Here is an 18,826-nt window from a genome sequence, read left to right on the forward strand (position 1 = left end):
ATAAAAAAAGGAATTAGAAAAGCAAAAAGAGATTATGAGGTTAAAGTTGCAAGAGATTCGAAGACTAACCCAAAAGGATTCTTTCAGGTATACAGAAGTAAGGTCAGGGACAAGATAGGCCCACTCAAAAGTTCCTCGGGTCAGCTCACTGACAGTGATAAGGAAATGTGTAGAAGTTTTAACACATACTTCCTCTCAGTTTTTACACAGGAGGATACCAGCGATATTCCAGAAATGATAAATTATGTGGAACAGGACGATAATAAACTGTGCACGATTAGGGTCACAAGTGACATGGTCCTTAGGCAAATAAATAAATTAAAACCTAACACATCCCCAGGCCCTGATGAACTGTATGCAAGGGTTCTAAAGGAATGTAAAGAGGAGCTTAGCAAACCTTTGGCTAATCTTTTCAACATATCACTACAAACTGGCATGGTGCCAGATAAGTGGAAAATGGCAAATGTGATACCTATTTTCAAAGCAGGTGACAGGTCCTTAGCTTCAAACTATAGACCAATAAGCCTAACCTCCATAGTGGGAAAATTTATGGAATCAATAATTCCCGAGGCAGTTCGTAGCCACCTTGAAAAGCATAAATTAATCAACGAATCTCAGCATGGTTTTACAAAGGGGCGTTCCTGCCTTACGAATTTGTTAACTTTTTTCACTAAGGTATTTGAGGAAGTAGATCATGGTAATGAATATGATATTGCGTACATGGACTTCAGTAAGGCTTTTGACAGGGTCCCACATCAGAGACTATTAACCCTTTGACTGTCGCAGTCGTATATGTACGTCATAGGAGATACCGTGTTTGACGTATCTATACGCATAAATTCTAGCGGCTTCAAATCAAGCAGGAGAAAGCTGGTAGGCCCACATGTGAGAGAATGGGTCTCCATGGTCAGTGTGCACCATATAAAAAAAATCGGGGAGCCAGTGGTGCATTGTGGGAATACCATTTCAGTCGTCCTTTTTCAGCATGTCTAGCGGTAAGAAATATGTGACTTCCCTTCAAATCTGGGACTCTTCTCTTCCCAAGTGATGCTCTAACACGATGGAAGTGTCAATGAAGATCAATTTCATGATTTGGAGGAGTTTGAGACCAAAAGCAATGGAGGAGGAGGAGGAGGAGGAAGAGGAGGAAGAGGAGGAGGAAGAAGAGGAGGAGGAAGAAGAGGAGGAGGAAGGAGGGAGGGAGGAAGAAGGAGGGAGGAGGAGGAAGGAGGGAGGGAGGAGGAAGGAGGGAGGGAGGAGGAGGAAGGTGGAAGGTGGAAGGAGGAGGAGGAAGAAGAAGAAGAAGAAGAAGAAGAAGAAGAAGAAGAAGAAGAATAAGAATAATAATAATACCTAATACCTAATAATAATAATATGTAATAATATGTTCCCTTGAGGCATGAAAACAGTTCACCCCATGACAGTGACAAGATAAGGGGAGATAACATCTGATAAGAGCTGACCTTTGATGAGCGTAAACGAGGGTGGAGGGAGGGGGGCAGCTGTCCATCTGTCAAGAGCCAGGAGGAGGAGGAGGAGGAGGAAGAGGAGGAGGAGGAAGAGGAGGAGGAGGAGGAAGAGGAGGAAGAGGAGGAAGAGGAGGAAGAGGAGGAAGAGGAGGAAGAGGAGGAAGAGGAGGAAGAAGAGGAAGAGGAAGAAGAAGAAGAAGGAAAAACAACATTTGTCTGTCTGCCAAACTCCCTGTCTATCCGTCTAGCTCTGTCTCAGAGAGAGCCACAAGACTGTGTCATCATCACCTTTACTCACATCTTCAAGCAGAGTATAGCACTTTGTCTGGATTTTTTGGGTTATCCTAGGTAATTTACACTATGTATAGTTGTATTTATGTGTACCTGTGAGACAGAGATAGACAGAGAGAGAGAAAGAGACAGATTGAAAGAGATAGAATGAGGGAGAAAGATAATTAGATAGAATGGAGGGGGAAGCAGCATCCGACCCCATTGTTTTGACAGGCGGTAGGGGCAGTGACTAATGAGACAATATGTCATTTTGACAGCTGCCCACTCCTGACTCAAAACAATTATAAGCCACACACTCGCACACAAGACAAGCTTGCTGAAGGGTGATAATAGGAGTTTTATGAAAGTATCTAGTGACTATATATGTGTATATATATTATAGAAACCAGAAGCAAGAAGGGAAGGCAGGAATGAAGGAAGGACTAGATGAAAGGAAGGAAAAAAGTAATGAAGGACAGATGAAGGAATGTAGGAAGAGAGGTGGAATGCCCTCCAGGTAGCCTCCAGGTAGGAAAGGAATGAAGGAAATTAGGAAGGAATGATGACACACGACCATTTACCTAGGATAACTACATAACACAACTGCCTGCTAATACTTTGAAGAAAACTGCTCAGACGAGGTGTTTTGTCTTTGCATATAAAAAAAAAATTCAACAAAAATGCACACACACTGATTTTATGTGTGAGAGTGTAAAACACCATTGTGTATGACACCATGTTTTATGTGTGAGAGTGTAAAATACCACTGTGTATGACACCATGTTTTATGTGTGAGGAGTGTAAAACACCATTGTGTATGACACCATGTTTTATGTGTGAGAGTGTAAAACACCACTGTGTATGACACCATGTTTTATGTGTAAGAGTGTAAAACACCACTGTATATGACACCTTGTTTCACAGAGTTCCACAAGCTACAGAACTTCTAGGAGTATGTTCAGTGACTGTATATTGGTATATATATTATAGAACAATAGTAATAAAAAATTTTTTGTATTGTTTGTTTTTATAAACAAGTTTTGTAAACAATATATTGATAATTATGTTTGTGTGCTTATTGTGTTGTATACAACGAGTGTATATATGTACATTGCACCTTACTTTGGTCACACAGGCCACATAAGTTATGTAAAAAAATAAAATAGTGAAAAAAACAACAAACCTTCAAATACAAGTAAACCAAAGTTTACCGGGTGAGCGGCAGTCGCCGCTGTTGCCATACGCGGCTCATTTTCTGCAAACTTCATGCCTCTATATCTCGGTAAGTACTGATGGGAAAAATTTTTTGGGGGGACTAAAACAATCAGAAAAATAATCTTAACATTTTCATAAGAAAAAATAATTTTTTTTTTTTCGAATATTTTGCGACACCAGGAGCAACTTCAGGATTGGGCCCTTCGACAGTCAAAGGGTTAAGGCACATGGAATAGGAGGAGAATTTTTTTCCTGGATAGAGGCATGGTTGACAAATAGGCAGCAGAGAGTTTGCATAAATGGGGAGAAATCAGAGTGGGGAAGCGTCACGAGCGGTGTTCCACAGGGGTCAGTGTTGGGCCCCCTGCTGTTCACAATCTACATAAACGACATAGATGAGGGCATAAAGAGCGACATCAGCAAGTTTGCCGATGACACCAAAATAGGCCATCGAATTCATTCTGACGAGGACATTAGAGCACTCCAGGAAGATTTGAGTAGACTGATGCAGTGGTCGGAGAAGCGGCAGATGCAGTTTAATATAGACAAATGCAAAGTTCTGAATGTTGGACAGGACAATAACCATGCCACATATAAACTAAATAATGTAGATCTTAATATTACGGATTGCGAAAAAGATTTAGGAGTAGTGGTTAGCAGTAATCTGAAACCAAGACAACAGTGCATAAGTGTTCGCAATAAAGCTAATAGAATCCTTGGCTTTATATCAAGAAGCATAAATAATAGGAGTCCTCAGGTTGTTCTTCAACTCTATACATCCTTGGTTAGGCCTCATTTAGATTATGCTGCACAGTTTTGGTCACCGTATTACAGAATGGATATAAATGCTCTGGAAAATGTACAAAGGAGGATGACAAAGTTGATCCCATGTATCAGAAACCTTCCCTATGAGGATAGACTAAGGGCCTTGAATCTTCACTCTCTAGAAAGACGTAGAATTAGGGGGGATATGATTGAGGTGTATAAATGGAAGACAGGAATAAATAAAGGGGATGTAAATAGTGTGCTGAAAATATCTAGCCTAGACAGGACTCGCAGCAATGGTTTTAAGTTAGAAAAATTCAGATTCAGGAAGGATATAGGAAAGTACTGGTTTGGTAATAGAGTTGTGGATGAGTGGAACAAACTCCCGAGTACAGTTATAGAGGCCAGAACGTTGTGTAGCTTTAAAAATAGGTTGGATAAATACATGAGTGGGTGTGGGTGGGTGTGAGTTGGACCTGATTAGCTTGTGCTACCAGGACGGTTGCCGTGTTCCTCCCTTAAGTCAATGTGACCTGACCTGACTAGGTTGGGTGCATTGGCTTAAGCCGGTAGGAGACTTGGACCTGCCTCGCATGGGCCAGTAGGCCTTCTGCAGTGTTCCTTCGTTCTTATGTTCTTATGTGGGAGAATGGGTCTGTGTTGTCAGTGTGCACAGTATAAAAAAAATCCTGCAGCAAGCAGTGCATAATGAGAAAAAAAAAAACTGACCGTGTTTTTGGATTAAAACACCAACTTTGAGATGTATTTTTGTATAGTTTTTATAGTTATATTCTCGTTTTCTTGGTCTCATTTGATAGAATGGAAAACACATTACAGAAATGGAGGTGACTGATTGGTTTTACTATGAAAAGGACCTTGAAATGGAGCTCAAAGCAGGGGAAATGTCTGATTTCTGCCAATGTTCAAGAGTAAACAATAAGTGTCCAATAAGTGTCCAACTAGCCATTCTAATATGCAGTTATGAATGGGTTGACATTATTTACACAATTATTACAGTATTGCAGTATTCTGCATAACAGTAAATCTTCTATTTTTCGTTTGAATAAAAATTCAAAACAGAAAGCAAGAGTAATATCAGAGGGGGCTGGAGACATGACTGATGAACAAAGAAAATATTATTTTAGAGCCAGGAATGTCTGCATTGTTCATTCTGGACTCTATTTTGAAATTAGCATATTTTTTTAATTTGCGGGAAATTGGCCAAATTGCCAATTTCTGATCACTTTATTGGGTAGTTGAAATCGGTAAATGGGCAGTTTCTTGTACTCAGTCGATAGAACAAATTGAGTTCTATAGAAATGGTTATGAATTTGGCCGACTGAAACAATGGAATTAGCAGAAAATAGGGCTCAAAGTGGGCAAAATTGCCAATTTGTAAATATTGCTGAGGTTGCTAACTTCATGAGAGCGTTACTCTAAGTTTTCCATCAAATTTCATACTTTTGGTGTCATTACCGTCGGGAAAATATTCTCTATCATTTCACAAAAAATAATTTTTTTTCCAAATATTTTGCGACACCAGGAGACACCTCAGGATTTGGGGTTGAAACAGTCAAAGGGTTAATAATGTACAGAAAACATACCAAGAAGGATGACCTAATACACTTCTATTCACATGAAAACACCTGCACTAAAACAGGAGTTCTTATTGACATCTTGAGAGTTCCTCACAGCTTCAATATTTATTTTCTTAGAGGAATTTGTCTACAAAACACAAGCCTTCAAACATCTTCAGTTTCATTCTTTCTTCATCCAGAATTGCAGACTCAAGACACAAGCTATCCTTAACCCTTTGACTGTTTCGGTCGTATATATACGTTTTACGAGGTACCGTGTTTGACGTATATATACTCATAAATTCTAACGGCTTCAAATCAAGCAGGAGAAAGCTGGTAGGCCCACATGTGAGAGAATGGGTCTGTGTGGTCAGCGTGCACCATATAAAAAAAATCCTGGAGCACGCAGTGTATAATGCGAAAAAAAAAACTTCGACCGTTTTTTTTAATTAAAATGCCGACTTTGTGGTGTATTTTCGTATAGTATTTATGGTTGTATTCTCGTTTTCTTGGTCTCATTTGATAGAATGGAAAACATATCATAGAAATAAAGTGATTTTTGAGTTCTAAAGAAATAACTATGAGTTTGGTCGACTGGAACAATGGAATTAGCCGAAAATTGGGTTCAAAGTGGGTGAAATCACGAATTTGTAAATATCACCAAGGTTGCTAAATTCACAAGCGTGTAATTCCGTCAGGTTTCCATCAAATTTCATTTTTTTTGTGTCATTACAATCGGGAAAAGATTCTCTATCATTTCATAAGAAAAAATAATTTTTTTTTTTAAATTTTGTGACACCAGGAGACACCTCAGGATTGGGGGTTGCGACAGTCAAGGGGTTAACAAATCCCCCAGGAAACAGTCCTCTAAGCAGTTCATAGTCCTCCCATGTGATTTTGCCAAGAATACTCACCAGGCACTTGCTAGAAGAAATATAAAGTGTTAACAGTATAAACACATCCTCTATCAGAGACCTCACTACAAAGTATAGTCTCTACACCTCTAACTGTCCCAAGAAATATGTAGGGAAAACAGGCAGAAATCTTTCAGTCTACATAAATGAACAATGAAATGCCAGCAACAGAGACAACTTAAAGTTTTCAGTTTTCTAAAGCATTTATCACAACTTAAAGCATGTGTGTGTCCTCCACAGGAACTCCACGGGACATTTGATGAATTGAAATGAGGCACAACTCATGTTCATAGATCTTAGATGCTGATGATGTCTAGAAGCCTCACTAAACACTGTCACACCAATACTGTCTGCTACTGTCACCATTGCCATTCAACATAATACTGAAAGGCGCAGGCGCACGCATGCGCGCACGCACATGCACGCACACGCATGCACACACTCACGCACACACACACACACACACACACACACACACACACACACACACACACACACACACACACACACACACACACACAGGAAGAACAGAACGAGTCCTTGGTTCACCCAAAGGTGTAGGGAGGCAAAAACTAGGTGTACTAGAGAATGAAAAAGGTACAGAAGACAGAGAACTCAGGAAAATAAAGAGATTAGCCGTAGAGCCAGAAACGAATATGCACAGATAAGAAGGGAGGCTCAGCGACAATATGAAAATGACATAGCATCGAAAGTCAAGACTGACCCGAAGCTGTTGTACAGCCACATCAGGAGGAAAACAACAGTCAAGGACCAGGTAATCAGACTGAGGAAGAGTGATGGGGAATTCCCAAGAAACGACCGAGAGGTATGTCAGGAGCTCAACACGAGATTTAAAGAAGTATTTACAGTGGAAACCAGTAGGACTCCAGGAAATCAGAAAAGGGGGTACACCAGCAAGTGCTGGATGAGGTACATATAACCAAGGAGGACGTGAAGAAGCTGCTATGCGTACTTGACACCTCAAAGGCGGTGGGACCAGACAACATCTCTCCGTGGGTCCTTAAAGAAGGAGCAGATATATTGTGTGTGCCATTAACAAAGATCTTCAACACATCATTTGAAACTGGGCAACTCCCTGAGGTATGGAAGATGGCAAATGTAGTCCCAATTTTTAAAAAGGGAGACAGACATAAGGCACTAAACTACAGACCTGTATCACTAACGTGTATAGTATGCAAGGTCATGGAGAAGATCATCAGGAGGAGAGTGGTGTATAATTGAAACCAGCACGGTTTCAGGGAAGGAAAATCCTGTGTCACAAACCTACTAGAGTTTTATGACAAGGTGACAGAAGTAAGACAAGAGAGAGAGGGGTGGATTGACTGCATTTTTTTGGACTGCAAGAAGGCCTTCGACACAGTTCCTCACAAGAGGTTACTGCAAAAGCTAGAGGATCAGGCACACATAACAGGAAAGGCACTGCAATGGATCAGAGAATACCTGACAGGGGGGCAACAACGAGTCATGGTAAGTGACGAGGTGTCAGAGTGGGCGCCTGTGACAAGCGGGGTTCCACAGGGTTTAGTCCTAGGACCTGTGCTGTTCTTGGTATATGTGAACGACATAACAGAAGGGATAGACTCAGAAGTGTCCTTGTTTGCAGATGATGTGAAGTTAATGAGAAGAATCAAATCGGATGAGGATCAGGCAGGACTACAAAGAGACCTGGACAGGCTACAAGCAACTGGCTCCTTGAGTTTAACCCTACCAAATGGAAAGTCATGAAGATTGGGGAAGGACAAAGAAGACCGCAGACACAATATAGTTTAGATGGCCAAAGACTGCAAACCTCACTCAAGGAAAAAGATCTGGGGGTGAGTATAACACCGAGCATATCTCCTGAGGCGTACATCAATCAGATAACTGCTGCAGCATACGGGCGCCTGGCAAACCTACGGATAGCGTTCCAATACCTCAGTAAGGATTCGTTCAAGACTCTGTATACCATTTACATCAGGCCCACACTGGAGTATGCAGCACCAGTTTGGAATCCACACCTAGTCAAGCATGTCAAGAAATTAGAGAAAGTGCAAAGGTTTGCAACAAGACTAGTCCCAGAGCTACGGGGATTGTCCTACGAAGAAAGGTTGAGGGAAATCGGCCTGACGACACTGGAGGACAGGAGGGTCAGGGGAGACATGATAACGACATATAAAATACTGAGCGGAATAGACAAGGTGGACAAAGACGGGATGTTCCAGAGAAAGGACACAGACACAAGAGGTCACAATTGGAAGTTGAAGACTCAGATGAATCAAAGGGATGTTAGGAAGTATTTCTTCAGTCATAGAGTAGTCAGGCCGTGGAATAGCCTAGAAAGTGACGTAGTGGAGGCGGGAACCATACATAGTTTTAAGGCGAGGTATGATAAAGCTCATGGGGCAGGGAGAGAGAGGACCTAGTAGCAATCAGCGAAGAGGCTGGGCCAGGAGCTATGACTCGACCCCTGCAACCACAAATAGGTGAGAACAAATAGGTGAGTAAACACACACACACACACACACACACACAAAGACAGGATGTTCCAGAGATGGGACACAGCAACAAGGGGACACAGTTGGAAGTTGAAGACACAGATGAATCACAGGGATGTTAGGAAGTATTTCTTCAGCCACAGAGTAGTCAGGAAGTGGAATAGTTTGGAAAGCGATGTAGTGGAGGCAGGATCCATACATAGCTAGAACATGCTAGAACATATATACACTGCAATAGAGAAAAAAGAAGTCCCACTGGGGATCTTCATTGACTTGCGTAAAGCTTTTGATACAGTTAACCATGACTTGCTCCACGTAAAATTGTCACACTATGGTATAAGAGGGCACTCCCTCAACTACCTCAAGTCATACCTCAGCAACAGAAGCCAATATGTGTATGCAAATGGGGCAAACTTTTCTGCACAACCAATTACAGTTGGTGTCCCACAGGGAAGTGTCCTTGGCCCTCTTCTCTTTCTCCTATACATAAATGACCTACCAAATGCTTCGCAATTACTCAAACCCACACTATTTGCAGATGACACTACATACGTCTTCTCCCACCCGAGCCCAGTCACGCTAGCCAATACTGTAAATACAGAATTACAGAAAATATCTACCTGGATGAGGACTAACAAACTTACACTAAACATTGACAAAACCTACTTCATTCAGTTTGGTAACAGAGCTACAGATGTCCCTCTTAACATAATGATAAACGGATCACCTATCACAAAGCTAACAGAGGGAAAATTCTTAGGAATCCACCTTGATAATAGACTCAAATTTCATACACATATACAACAAATTTCTAAGAAAATTTCCAAGACTGTAGGCATACTATCGAAGATACGGTACTATGCTCCACAGTCAGCCCTCCTGGCCCTATATCACTCTCTTATTTACCCCTATCTCACCTATGGAATTTGTGCATGGGGCTCAACAACAAGTAACCATCTCAGACCACTAATTACCCAACAAAAGGCTGCAGTTAGAATGATAACAAATTCTCACTATAGGCAGCACACTCCACCAATATTCAATACACTAAACCTATTCACCATACAAAACATTCATACTTATTACTGCACCTATTACATACATAGAACACTTAACTCTGATATTAACCCTCCCCTCAAACATCTCCTTGCCAACCTCAACAGAACACATGACCATAACACAAGGCACAGATCACTCTTTGATGTTCCTCGTGTCCATCTCACACTTTGCAAAAACTCAATGCACATAAAAGGCCCTAAAATCTGGAACTCATTACCTGTAAATATAAAAGAAACACTACCTGTTTATAAATTCAAGTCTCTTCTCAAAGATCACTTACTCACCCAAAACCAAATAAATACTGAATAACTGAACCTTATAAATTGTATATCTTAAATGTTTCTCACAATTATATCACATAAATGTTAAACCTAAAACCCAATCTAACTTTATTATTTTTTAAATACACTACCTAACAGAATACTCCATTCTACTGAATGTACAACAATGCATACAACCATATGACCTGTCTTTGTAATACTCACTTGTGCTTTATAGTAATCTGTTTACATTAAAGTTTTATCACCAATGTCATCATTGCTTAGTTCATCTTAAGTTAATTTTAAGCCAGCCCGTAATGCTATGCATAGTATAAGTGGCTTTGGCATACTGCTATTTTCTGTATTTTTTGTACCTCTGTATGTGTGCACAAATTTTTAAATAAATAAATAAATAAATAAATAAATAAATAGCTTTAAGCAGAGGTATGATAAAGCTCAGGGAGAGTGACCTAGTAGCGACCAGTGAAGAGGTGGGGCCAGGAGCTTGGACTTGACCCCTGCAACCTCAACTAGGTGAGTGTACACACACACACACACACACAAATTTTTCACCCAGGCAAAACGTAACCTTTCTAATACAGGAATCATTTGACCTCATCGTCTACCTAATCTCATCTTAAGTCTCACTTGGATTTTTCAGGTCACTGACTCACCGAAATTTCTGTCTATACATAGCATTATTTTCAACCTGTGCATGTTAGAAGTGATGAAGGTCCCAGGACCAAAATGTTTTTTAATAAATATTGTCCTAGTGTTTGCTCACGAGACTTTCTAAACCAGTTTGTTAGTACCAGTCACCAAGGCTTATGCTTGACCAAGTTATCTGTTAAATTCACTCATAAATTTACAGTACAAAATATAATTTTACATATTTTCCTCTGGAAAGTAAAATTTTATTTTTGTCAGTTATATATGAGAGATATAACTTAAAAGCCCTGTAAGTAAAGCAGTTATAACTAAACTAGGGTTTTATCTATATTCTGATCACAATCAGTGTTCACACTCAACATTACACAGAAGACAATTTAATGATGTGTAATACTGACCTTTGTCACATCAGGACAGGGAGCATAGGCAGACACCACCAGCGACCCTGGAGCCTTCACTACACTGCTGGCACCATCTTTCCCTGGCACTCTAGCAGCCATACTGAGGGAGTCCTTGCCACCGTCCACAGCCACACCAACACTCTTCATGATCTCACACATTGCCTCACAAGCTTGATACAGCGCCCAACCCTCGCCTGGTAGCTTGGCTGCCCACATCCAGTTGGCTGAGCACTTCACATCCTACATATTGCATCAACACTAAGGCGACTATTTAAGAACTTATACACATTACTATTTCAGAGCAGTAAATGTATGGTGATATTACCCTTAGCCCTTTCACTGCAGCAGAAATATATGATTTTTTCCAATTTTCCAATTTCCCCTGGTCTGTTTTATGGGTTTTTATTAGGTCTGATTCAATTATTGGGCCATAAACCATGACCAATCATTTCTAATTATATTTTATCCAAGAAGTAAGGTAAATCTTTGATTTTTTTGTGTGTAATGACAACTTCAAAATGTAAGGCAAGTGTAATATAGGAGAGGTCTGGGAATGCAATCAACCCATTGAGGGGTCAGTGCTACAGAAATGTGGCATGAGCTCAGCTCAGTCAGATAAGCTGTGAGCGATAAATTTTGGAATATATATGAGACAATAGGTCTATGCAGCGAGTGTGCACCATATAAAAAAACTGGGTTAAATTGTACCTGCATAATTCCATAAACTTTCTATCATATTTCTTACTTTTAGCATCATTACCTTCAGGAAAAGATTCTCTACCATTTCAGAATTTTTTTTTTTTAAATGCTGAGCACTAATAATTTTGGGAATTCTGAGAGTGAAGGGGTTAATAAATGTCTTGAATGATGTATCTTAACCCAGACATTATTGTTTCACTTAACATGCAAGAAACTTTGAGCAGGAAATTAATATAATAGAAGAAGCTACAAATGACAGCAAGATCATAGACTATTTATTATATTAAGTTGTAGAGGTCAAGTGAGGCAAGCTATAAAATGTTAGTTTGAATAGTTGACTACCATAGGTAGTCAACTATCCAAACTGACAGAGTTAACTAGCAAACTGACTGATAGTTGACTACCTATGAAGACTACTATTTTTAGTTGTTTATCATAAAACTTTTTCTTCTCTTCAGTTATGATTTATTCCATCAATAAAAAATGACTATTAGAAGTATCTATCCTTATTTAAGTTCATGAACAATTATTCTTCAGTAAAAGATAAACTTGATGGAAGAATAATAAACAGACTTTAAGGCAGGAAAGTGGAGCAGCGACCAGGTTAGCCAAGGCTTCCAAGACTGTGAGTCTGGCACCTGCAGCTGGACACACCAGCATCTTGATGGGCTGCTCACCAATACTTGTTGCTGTGCCTTCCTGTCAATACACAGTTGCTGTAGTCTCCAGCTCAATAACAAGCAGTATTAATTATGAATGTTATCAATGCTGAGGCAGCCATAAAAATGACATTTCATTAACTGTATATTCATAACAGTTATATAACATTATTTACACCCTGAGGTTGTATGGTCTTCTATACTATGTAACATTATTACACCCGAGGGTTGTATGATCCTCTATATTAAAGTAATATTTTAAATAATTTTAGTCTTAGATTATTTTAAGGCTAATTAGGAAGATAATTTCATAATTAGTTGCATCAGGGAAGAGAGAGGTGAAGGTTTATAAACTAAAAGAGGAGGCAGTTAGGGTAAGATATAAACAGCTATTGGAGGATAGATGGGCTAATGAGAGCATAGGCAATGGGGTCGAAGAGGTATGGGGTAGGTTTAAAAATGTAGTGTTAGAGTGTTCAGCAGAAGTTTGTGGTTACAGGAAAGTGGGTGCAGGAGGGAAGAGGAGCGATTGGTGGAATGATGATGTAAAGAGAGTAGTAAGGGAGAAAAAGTTAGCATATGAGAAGTTTTTACAAAGTAGAAGTGATGCAAGGAGGGAAGAGTATATGGAGAAAAAGAGAGAGGTTAAGAGAGTGGTGAAGCAATGTAAAAAGAGAGCAAATGAGAGAGTGGGTGAGATGTTATCAACAAATTTTGTTGAAAATAAGAAAAAGTTTTGGAGTGAGATTAACAAGTTAAGAAAGCCTAGAGAACAAATGGATTTGTCAGTTAAAAATAGGAGAGGAGAGTTATTAAATGGAGAGTTAGAGGTATTGGGAAGATGGAAGGAATATTTTGAGGAATTGTTAAATGTTGATGAAGATAGGGAAGCTGTGATTTCGTGTATAGGGCAAGGAGGAATAACATCTTGTAGGAGTGAGGAAGAGCCAGTTGTGAGTGTGGGGGAAGTTCGTGAGGCAGTAGGTAAAATGAAAGGGGGTAAGGCAGCCGGGATTGATGGGATAAAGATAGAAATGTTAAAAGCAGGTGGGGATATAGTTTTGGAGTGGTTGGTGCAATTGTTTAATAAATGTATGGAAGAGGGTAAGGTACCTAGGGATTGGCAGAGAGCATGCATAGTTCCTTTGTATAAAGGCAAAGGGGATAAAAGAGAGTGCAAAAATTATAGGGGGATAAGTCTGTTGAGTGTACCTGGTAAAGTGTATGGTAGAGTTATAATTGAAAGAATTAAGAGTAAGACGGAGAATAGGATAGCAGATGAACAAGGAGGCTTTAGGAAAGGTAGGGGGTGTGTGGACCAGGTGTTTACAGTGAAACATATAAGTGAACAGTATTTAGATAAGGCTAAAGAGGTCTTTGTGGCATTTATGGATTTGGAAAAGGCGTATGACAGGGTGGATAGGGGGGCAATGTGGCAGATGTTGCAAGTGTATGGTGTAGGAGGTAGGTTACTGAAAGCAGTGAAGAGTTTTTACGAGGATAGTGAGGCTCAAGTTAGAGTATGTAGGAAAGAGGGAAATTTTTTCCCAGTAAAAGTAGGCCTTAGACAAGGATGTGTGATGTCACCGTGGTTGTTTAATATATTTATAGATGGGGTTGTAAGAGAAGTAAATGCGAGGGTCTTGGCAAGAGGCGTGGAGTTAAAAGATAAAGAATCACACACAAAGTGGGAGTTGTCACAGCTGCTCTTTGCTGATGACACTGTGCTCTTGGGAGATTCTGAAGAGAAGTTGCAGAGATTGGTGGATGAATTTGGTAGGGTGTGCAAAAGAAGAAAATTAAAGGTGAATACAGGAAAGAGTAAGGTTATGAGGATAACAAAAAGATTAGGTGATGAAAGATTGAATATCAGATTGGAGGGAGAGAGTATGGAGGAGGTGAACGTATTCAGATATTTGGGAGTGGACGTGTCAGCGGATGGGTCTATGAAAGATGAGGTGAATCATAGAATTGATGAGGGAAAAAGAGTGAGTGGTGCACTTAGGAGTCTGTGGAGACAAAGAACTTTGTCCTTGGAGGCAAAGAGGGGAATGTATGAGAGTATAGTTTTACCAACGCTCTTATATGGGTGTGAAGCGTGGGTGATGAATGTTGCAGCGAGGAGAAGGCTGGAGGCAGTGGAGATGTCATGTCTGAGGGCAATGTGTGGTGTGAGTATAATGCAGAGAATTCGTAGTTTGGAAGTTAGGAGGAGGTGCGGGATTACCAAAACTGTTGTCCAGAGGGCTGAGGAAGGGTTGTTGAGGTGGTTCGGACATGTAGAGAGAATGGAGCGAAACAGAATGACTTCAAGAGTGTATCAGTCTGTAGTGGAAGGAAGGCGGGGTAGGGGTCGGCCTAGGAAGGGTTGGAGGGAGGGGGTAAAGGAGGTTTTGTGTGCGAGGGGCTTGGACTTCCAGCAGGCATGCTTGAGCGTGTTTGATAGGAGTGAATGGAGACAAATGGTTTTTAATACTTGACGTGCTGTTGGAGTGTGAGCAAAGTAACATTTATGAAGGGATTCAGGGAAACCGGCAGGCCGGACTTGAGTCCTGGAGATGGGAAGTACAGTGCCTGCACTCTGAAGGAGGGGTGTTAATGTTGCAGTTTAAAAACTGTAGTGTAAAGCACCCTTCTGGCAAGACAGTGATGGAGTGAATGATGGTGAAAGTTTTTCTTTTTCGGGCCACCCTGCCTTGGTGGGAATCGGCCGGTGTGATAATAAAAAAAAATAAAATAAATATTTATTAGTTTATTCTTGTGCCATACAGAGGCAAGAAGCTGTAACAGAAGATACACAATAATGTTACCAAATAACTACAATTTATCTTTTAAACCAATCTGATAACTAAATTTTAACCAAATCACTTTAGCACTTTTTGTCAAGACAAGTGAACTAGCAACTGACCTTGCTGAAATACGAGGCAGCTGTAACTGCAACATCTGCCAGGGGAGTGTGTAGTGGTCCAACACACTGCTGACGTGCCACCAGACCAGTAACTGAACGATCAACCTGTACAAAGTTTTATTTCAGTAGTGGCAACTTTTGTATATTAACCCTTTAAGTGTGTTCAACTTACTAGTATGCAGATGCCTACAGTGTGTCCACTGTACTAGTACACAATATATTTCTAGGCTTCGAATGTGCCACCTGCCAATATTTTTAACCTCACCACAATTCTTCGAATCTTCTTCCATCTATTCATACATTTGAAAAAATAAAGTGATGAATGTATGGCCAATGAACTAGTATGTCTAACAAACAAAAGTAAACAAAGGCACCAGGAGCTGTTGTTCCACTACCAGCCTGACCTACCAACAAACTGTGTGCAAGTGGCACAAAGATGACTTATTTAGTCCAAATTTATTACAGTTTTATAATACTAACAGTGGAATTCATCCATTCTACCACCAACTAACTCAAGAAACATACAAACAAACCACCTTACAACTTATCCAAGACCATCTTCGTCTTAACATACCTAGTGCTGATATCAAGGAGTGTAAAGTGAGAGGTTATCAAACTGGGAAGAAATAAATGACACTCAAGTTCAACTCGAGCTCACAAAGAAATGACACATTAAGGGCATCTATTAATATGAAGAGAGATGTTTATGTCAACAAGTACTTGGCCAAAATAAGACAAAATCTCCTCTATAGACTAAGAGAGCTATGATACAACTGAAAAATCTACCACTGCTTTGCAAGAGATGGGAAAATTGCAGTCAAGAAGGAATCAACAGGAAGGAGATATTTCATTTCTACCGAATATGAACTACAAAAATTCCTAAGTGATGCTGGGCAAACTGAGTCAGAATAAAATGCAGTTTGTACCCACTTTCCATGAGTAGTGTTACGAAACCTCAATTTTTTATCCAATTATTTTCTATAAAACGTAATTTTCATTACTATATTTTTAATCTGACAGCAGTGAATTGTCTAAACTGTCCTATCACTATCTTATAGTTTATACTCTTGTTAGACACCTCATGATCACCATCTTGTTTGCCTAAAAAGGTATACAATTCTATTTTTTAATAATTGTAACTATCTTTTACCGCCCTCCCTTAGTAAAGAACTATATTTTTTTTACTGTCTAGTGTGTGCAGTCTATAACAGACATAGTGCAATACAATCCAAAGTTAGGTAGGACTACTGATTTAAAACTTTTTTTTTTACCATTTACTGTATACAGTTAATTATAGCATTACTGCAATAACTGAGAGGTGCTACTGATATACCTAGTCTTAATAATTCATTATATTTTATTACTACTATTTCACTATATCCTAGGTAGTAGGTTGGTAGACAGCAACCACCCAGGGAGGTACTACCATCCTGTGGTAGTAGGTTGGTAGACAGCAACCACCCAGGGAGGTACTACCATCCTGCCAAGTGAATGTAAAATGGAGGCCTGTAACTGTTTAACATGATGGTAGAATTGCTGGTGTCTTTCTTATGTCTCACATACATGCAAGATTTCAGGTATGTCTTCCTACTTCTATTTACACTTAGGTCACACTACATGTGTGTGTACAAGCATATATATACACACCCCTCTGGGTTTCCTTCTATTTTCTTACTAGTTCTTGTTCTTGTTTATTTCCTCTTATCTTCATGGGGAAGTGGAACAGAATTCTTCCTCCATAAGTCATGCATGTTGTAAGATGTGACTAAAATGCCGGGAGAAAGGGGCTAGTAACCCCTTCTCTGTGTATACATTACTAAAGTTAAAAAGCGAAACTTTTGTTTTTATTTTTGGGTCACCCTGCCTTGGTGGGATATGGCCAGTTTGTTGAAAGAAGAAGATTTCACTATGTGTTTATTAGGTTTTACAATGTACTGGAACAATATACATTTACACCATTATTGTTCAATCACCAACTTTCTACAGATATTAATATTACCCCTCAGGTTCGAGTATATAGGAGAGGGAGATTATTTTCCAGTACAAGCAGGCCTTAGACAGAGATGTGTGATATCACCATGGTTGTTTAATATATTTATAGATAGGGTTGTAAGAGAAGTGAATGCGAGGGTCTTGGCAAGAGGTGTGGGGTTAAAAGATAAAGAATCTAACACAAAGTGGGAGTTGTCACAGTTGCTCTTTGTTGATGACACTGTGCTTTTGAGAGATTCTGAAGAGAAGTTACAGAGATTAGTGGACGAGTCTAGTAGGGTATGTAAAAGAAGAAAATTGAAAGTGAATATAGAAAAGAGTAGGGTGATGAGGATAATAAAAAAATTAGGTGATAAAAGATTGGATATCAGATTGGAGGGAGAGAGTATGGAGGAGGTGAATGTATTCAGATACTATTTAGGAGTGGACGTGTCAGCAGACGGGTCTGTGAAGGATGAGGTGAATCATAGAACTGATGAGGGGGAAAAGGGCGAGTAGTGCACTTAGGAGTCCGTGGAGACAAGGAACTTTGTCCGTGGAAGCAAAAAGGGGAATGTATGAGAATATAGTTATACCAACGCTCTTATATGGGTATGAAGCATGGGTGGTGAATGATACAACAAGGAAAAAACTGGAGGCAGTGGAGACATCATGCCTAAGGGCAATGTGTGGTGCAAATATAATGCAGAGAATTTGTACTTTGGAAATTAGGAGGAGGTATGGGATTACCAAAACTATTATCCAGAGAGCTGAGGAGGGATTGTTGAGGTGGTTTGGACATGTAGAGAGGATGTAACGAAAAAGAATGACTTTGAGAGTGTATAAATCTGTAGTGGAGGGAAGACAGGGTAGGGGTTGGCCTAGGAAAAGTTGGAGGGAGGCAGTCAAGGAGGTTTCATGTGCAAGAGGCTTGGACTTCCAGCGATCATGCGTGAGCGTATATGATGAGAATGAATGGAGACAAATGGTTTTTAATACTTGACGTGCTGTTGGAGTGCGAGCAAGGTAACATTTATGAAGGGATTCAGGGAAACCGGCAGGCTGGACTTGAGCCCTGGAGATGGCGGGGTACAGTGTCTGCACTCTGAAGGTGGTGTGTTAATGTTGCAGTTTTATAACTGTAGTGTAAGCACACCTCTGGCAAGACAGTAATGGAGTGAATGATGATGAAAGTTTTTCTTTTTCAGGCCACCCTGCCTTGGTGGGAAACGGCCGATGTTTTAATAAAAAATAAAAATTAATGTTTAACATTATGTACACTAGTTTTTTATTAGATTTATTTCAATATGTTTTATCACATCAGACATGGAGAAATGCTTGTTAGGTACCTTCCTTGTAAGTTAGGTACCTTCCTTGTAAGTTAGGTACCCTCCTTCTTAGTGTAGACAGCCTGTACTGTCAGTACAGACAGCCTATGCCTTTGGCCAGCTTAGTTCATATTTCGCGGTCAGTGGGATGCTGGGCCCATTCGGTC

General features: G+C 40.0%; 1 protein-coding gene across 1 annotated transcript in view; it reads right to left on the reverse strand.

Annotated features, from left to right (window-relative positions):
• Nucleotides 1-18,826, reverse strand: part of Pfas (phosphoribosylformylglycinamidine synthase) — a 295,039-nt gene that overhangs the window by 42,464 nt on the left and 233,749 nt on the right. Inside the window, exons 17-19 of the mRNA XM_070100647.1 lie at nt 15,361-15,465; nt 12,367-12,492; nt 11,092-11,334 (exon numbers count right to left, since the gene is read on the reverse strand). Of these exons, the coding sequence (XP_069956748.1) occupies nt 11,092-11,334; nt 12,367-12,492; nt 15,361-15,465 (474 nt within the window). The remainder of the gene's footprint in view (nt 1-11,091; nt 11,335-12,366; nt 12,493-15,360; nt 15,466-18,826) is intronic.

This window comes from Cherax quadricarinatus, chromosome 73 (genome assembly GCF_038502225.1).
Source record: "Cherax quadricarinatus isolate ZL_2023a chromosome 73, ASM3850222v1, whole genome shotgun sequence".
NCBI classification, from domain to species: Eukaryota; Metazoa; Arthropoda; class Malacostraca; order Decapoda; family Parastacidae; genus Cherax; species Cherax quadricarinatus.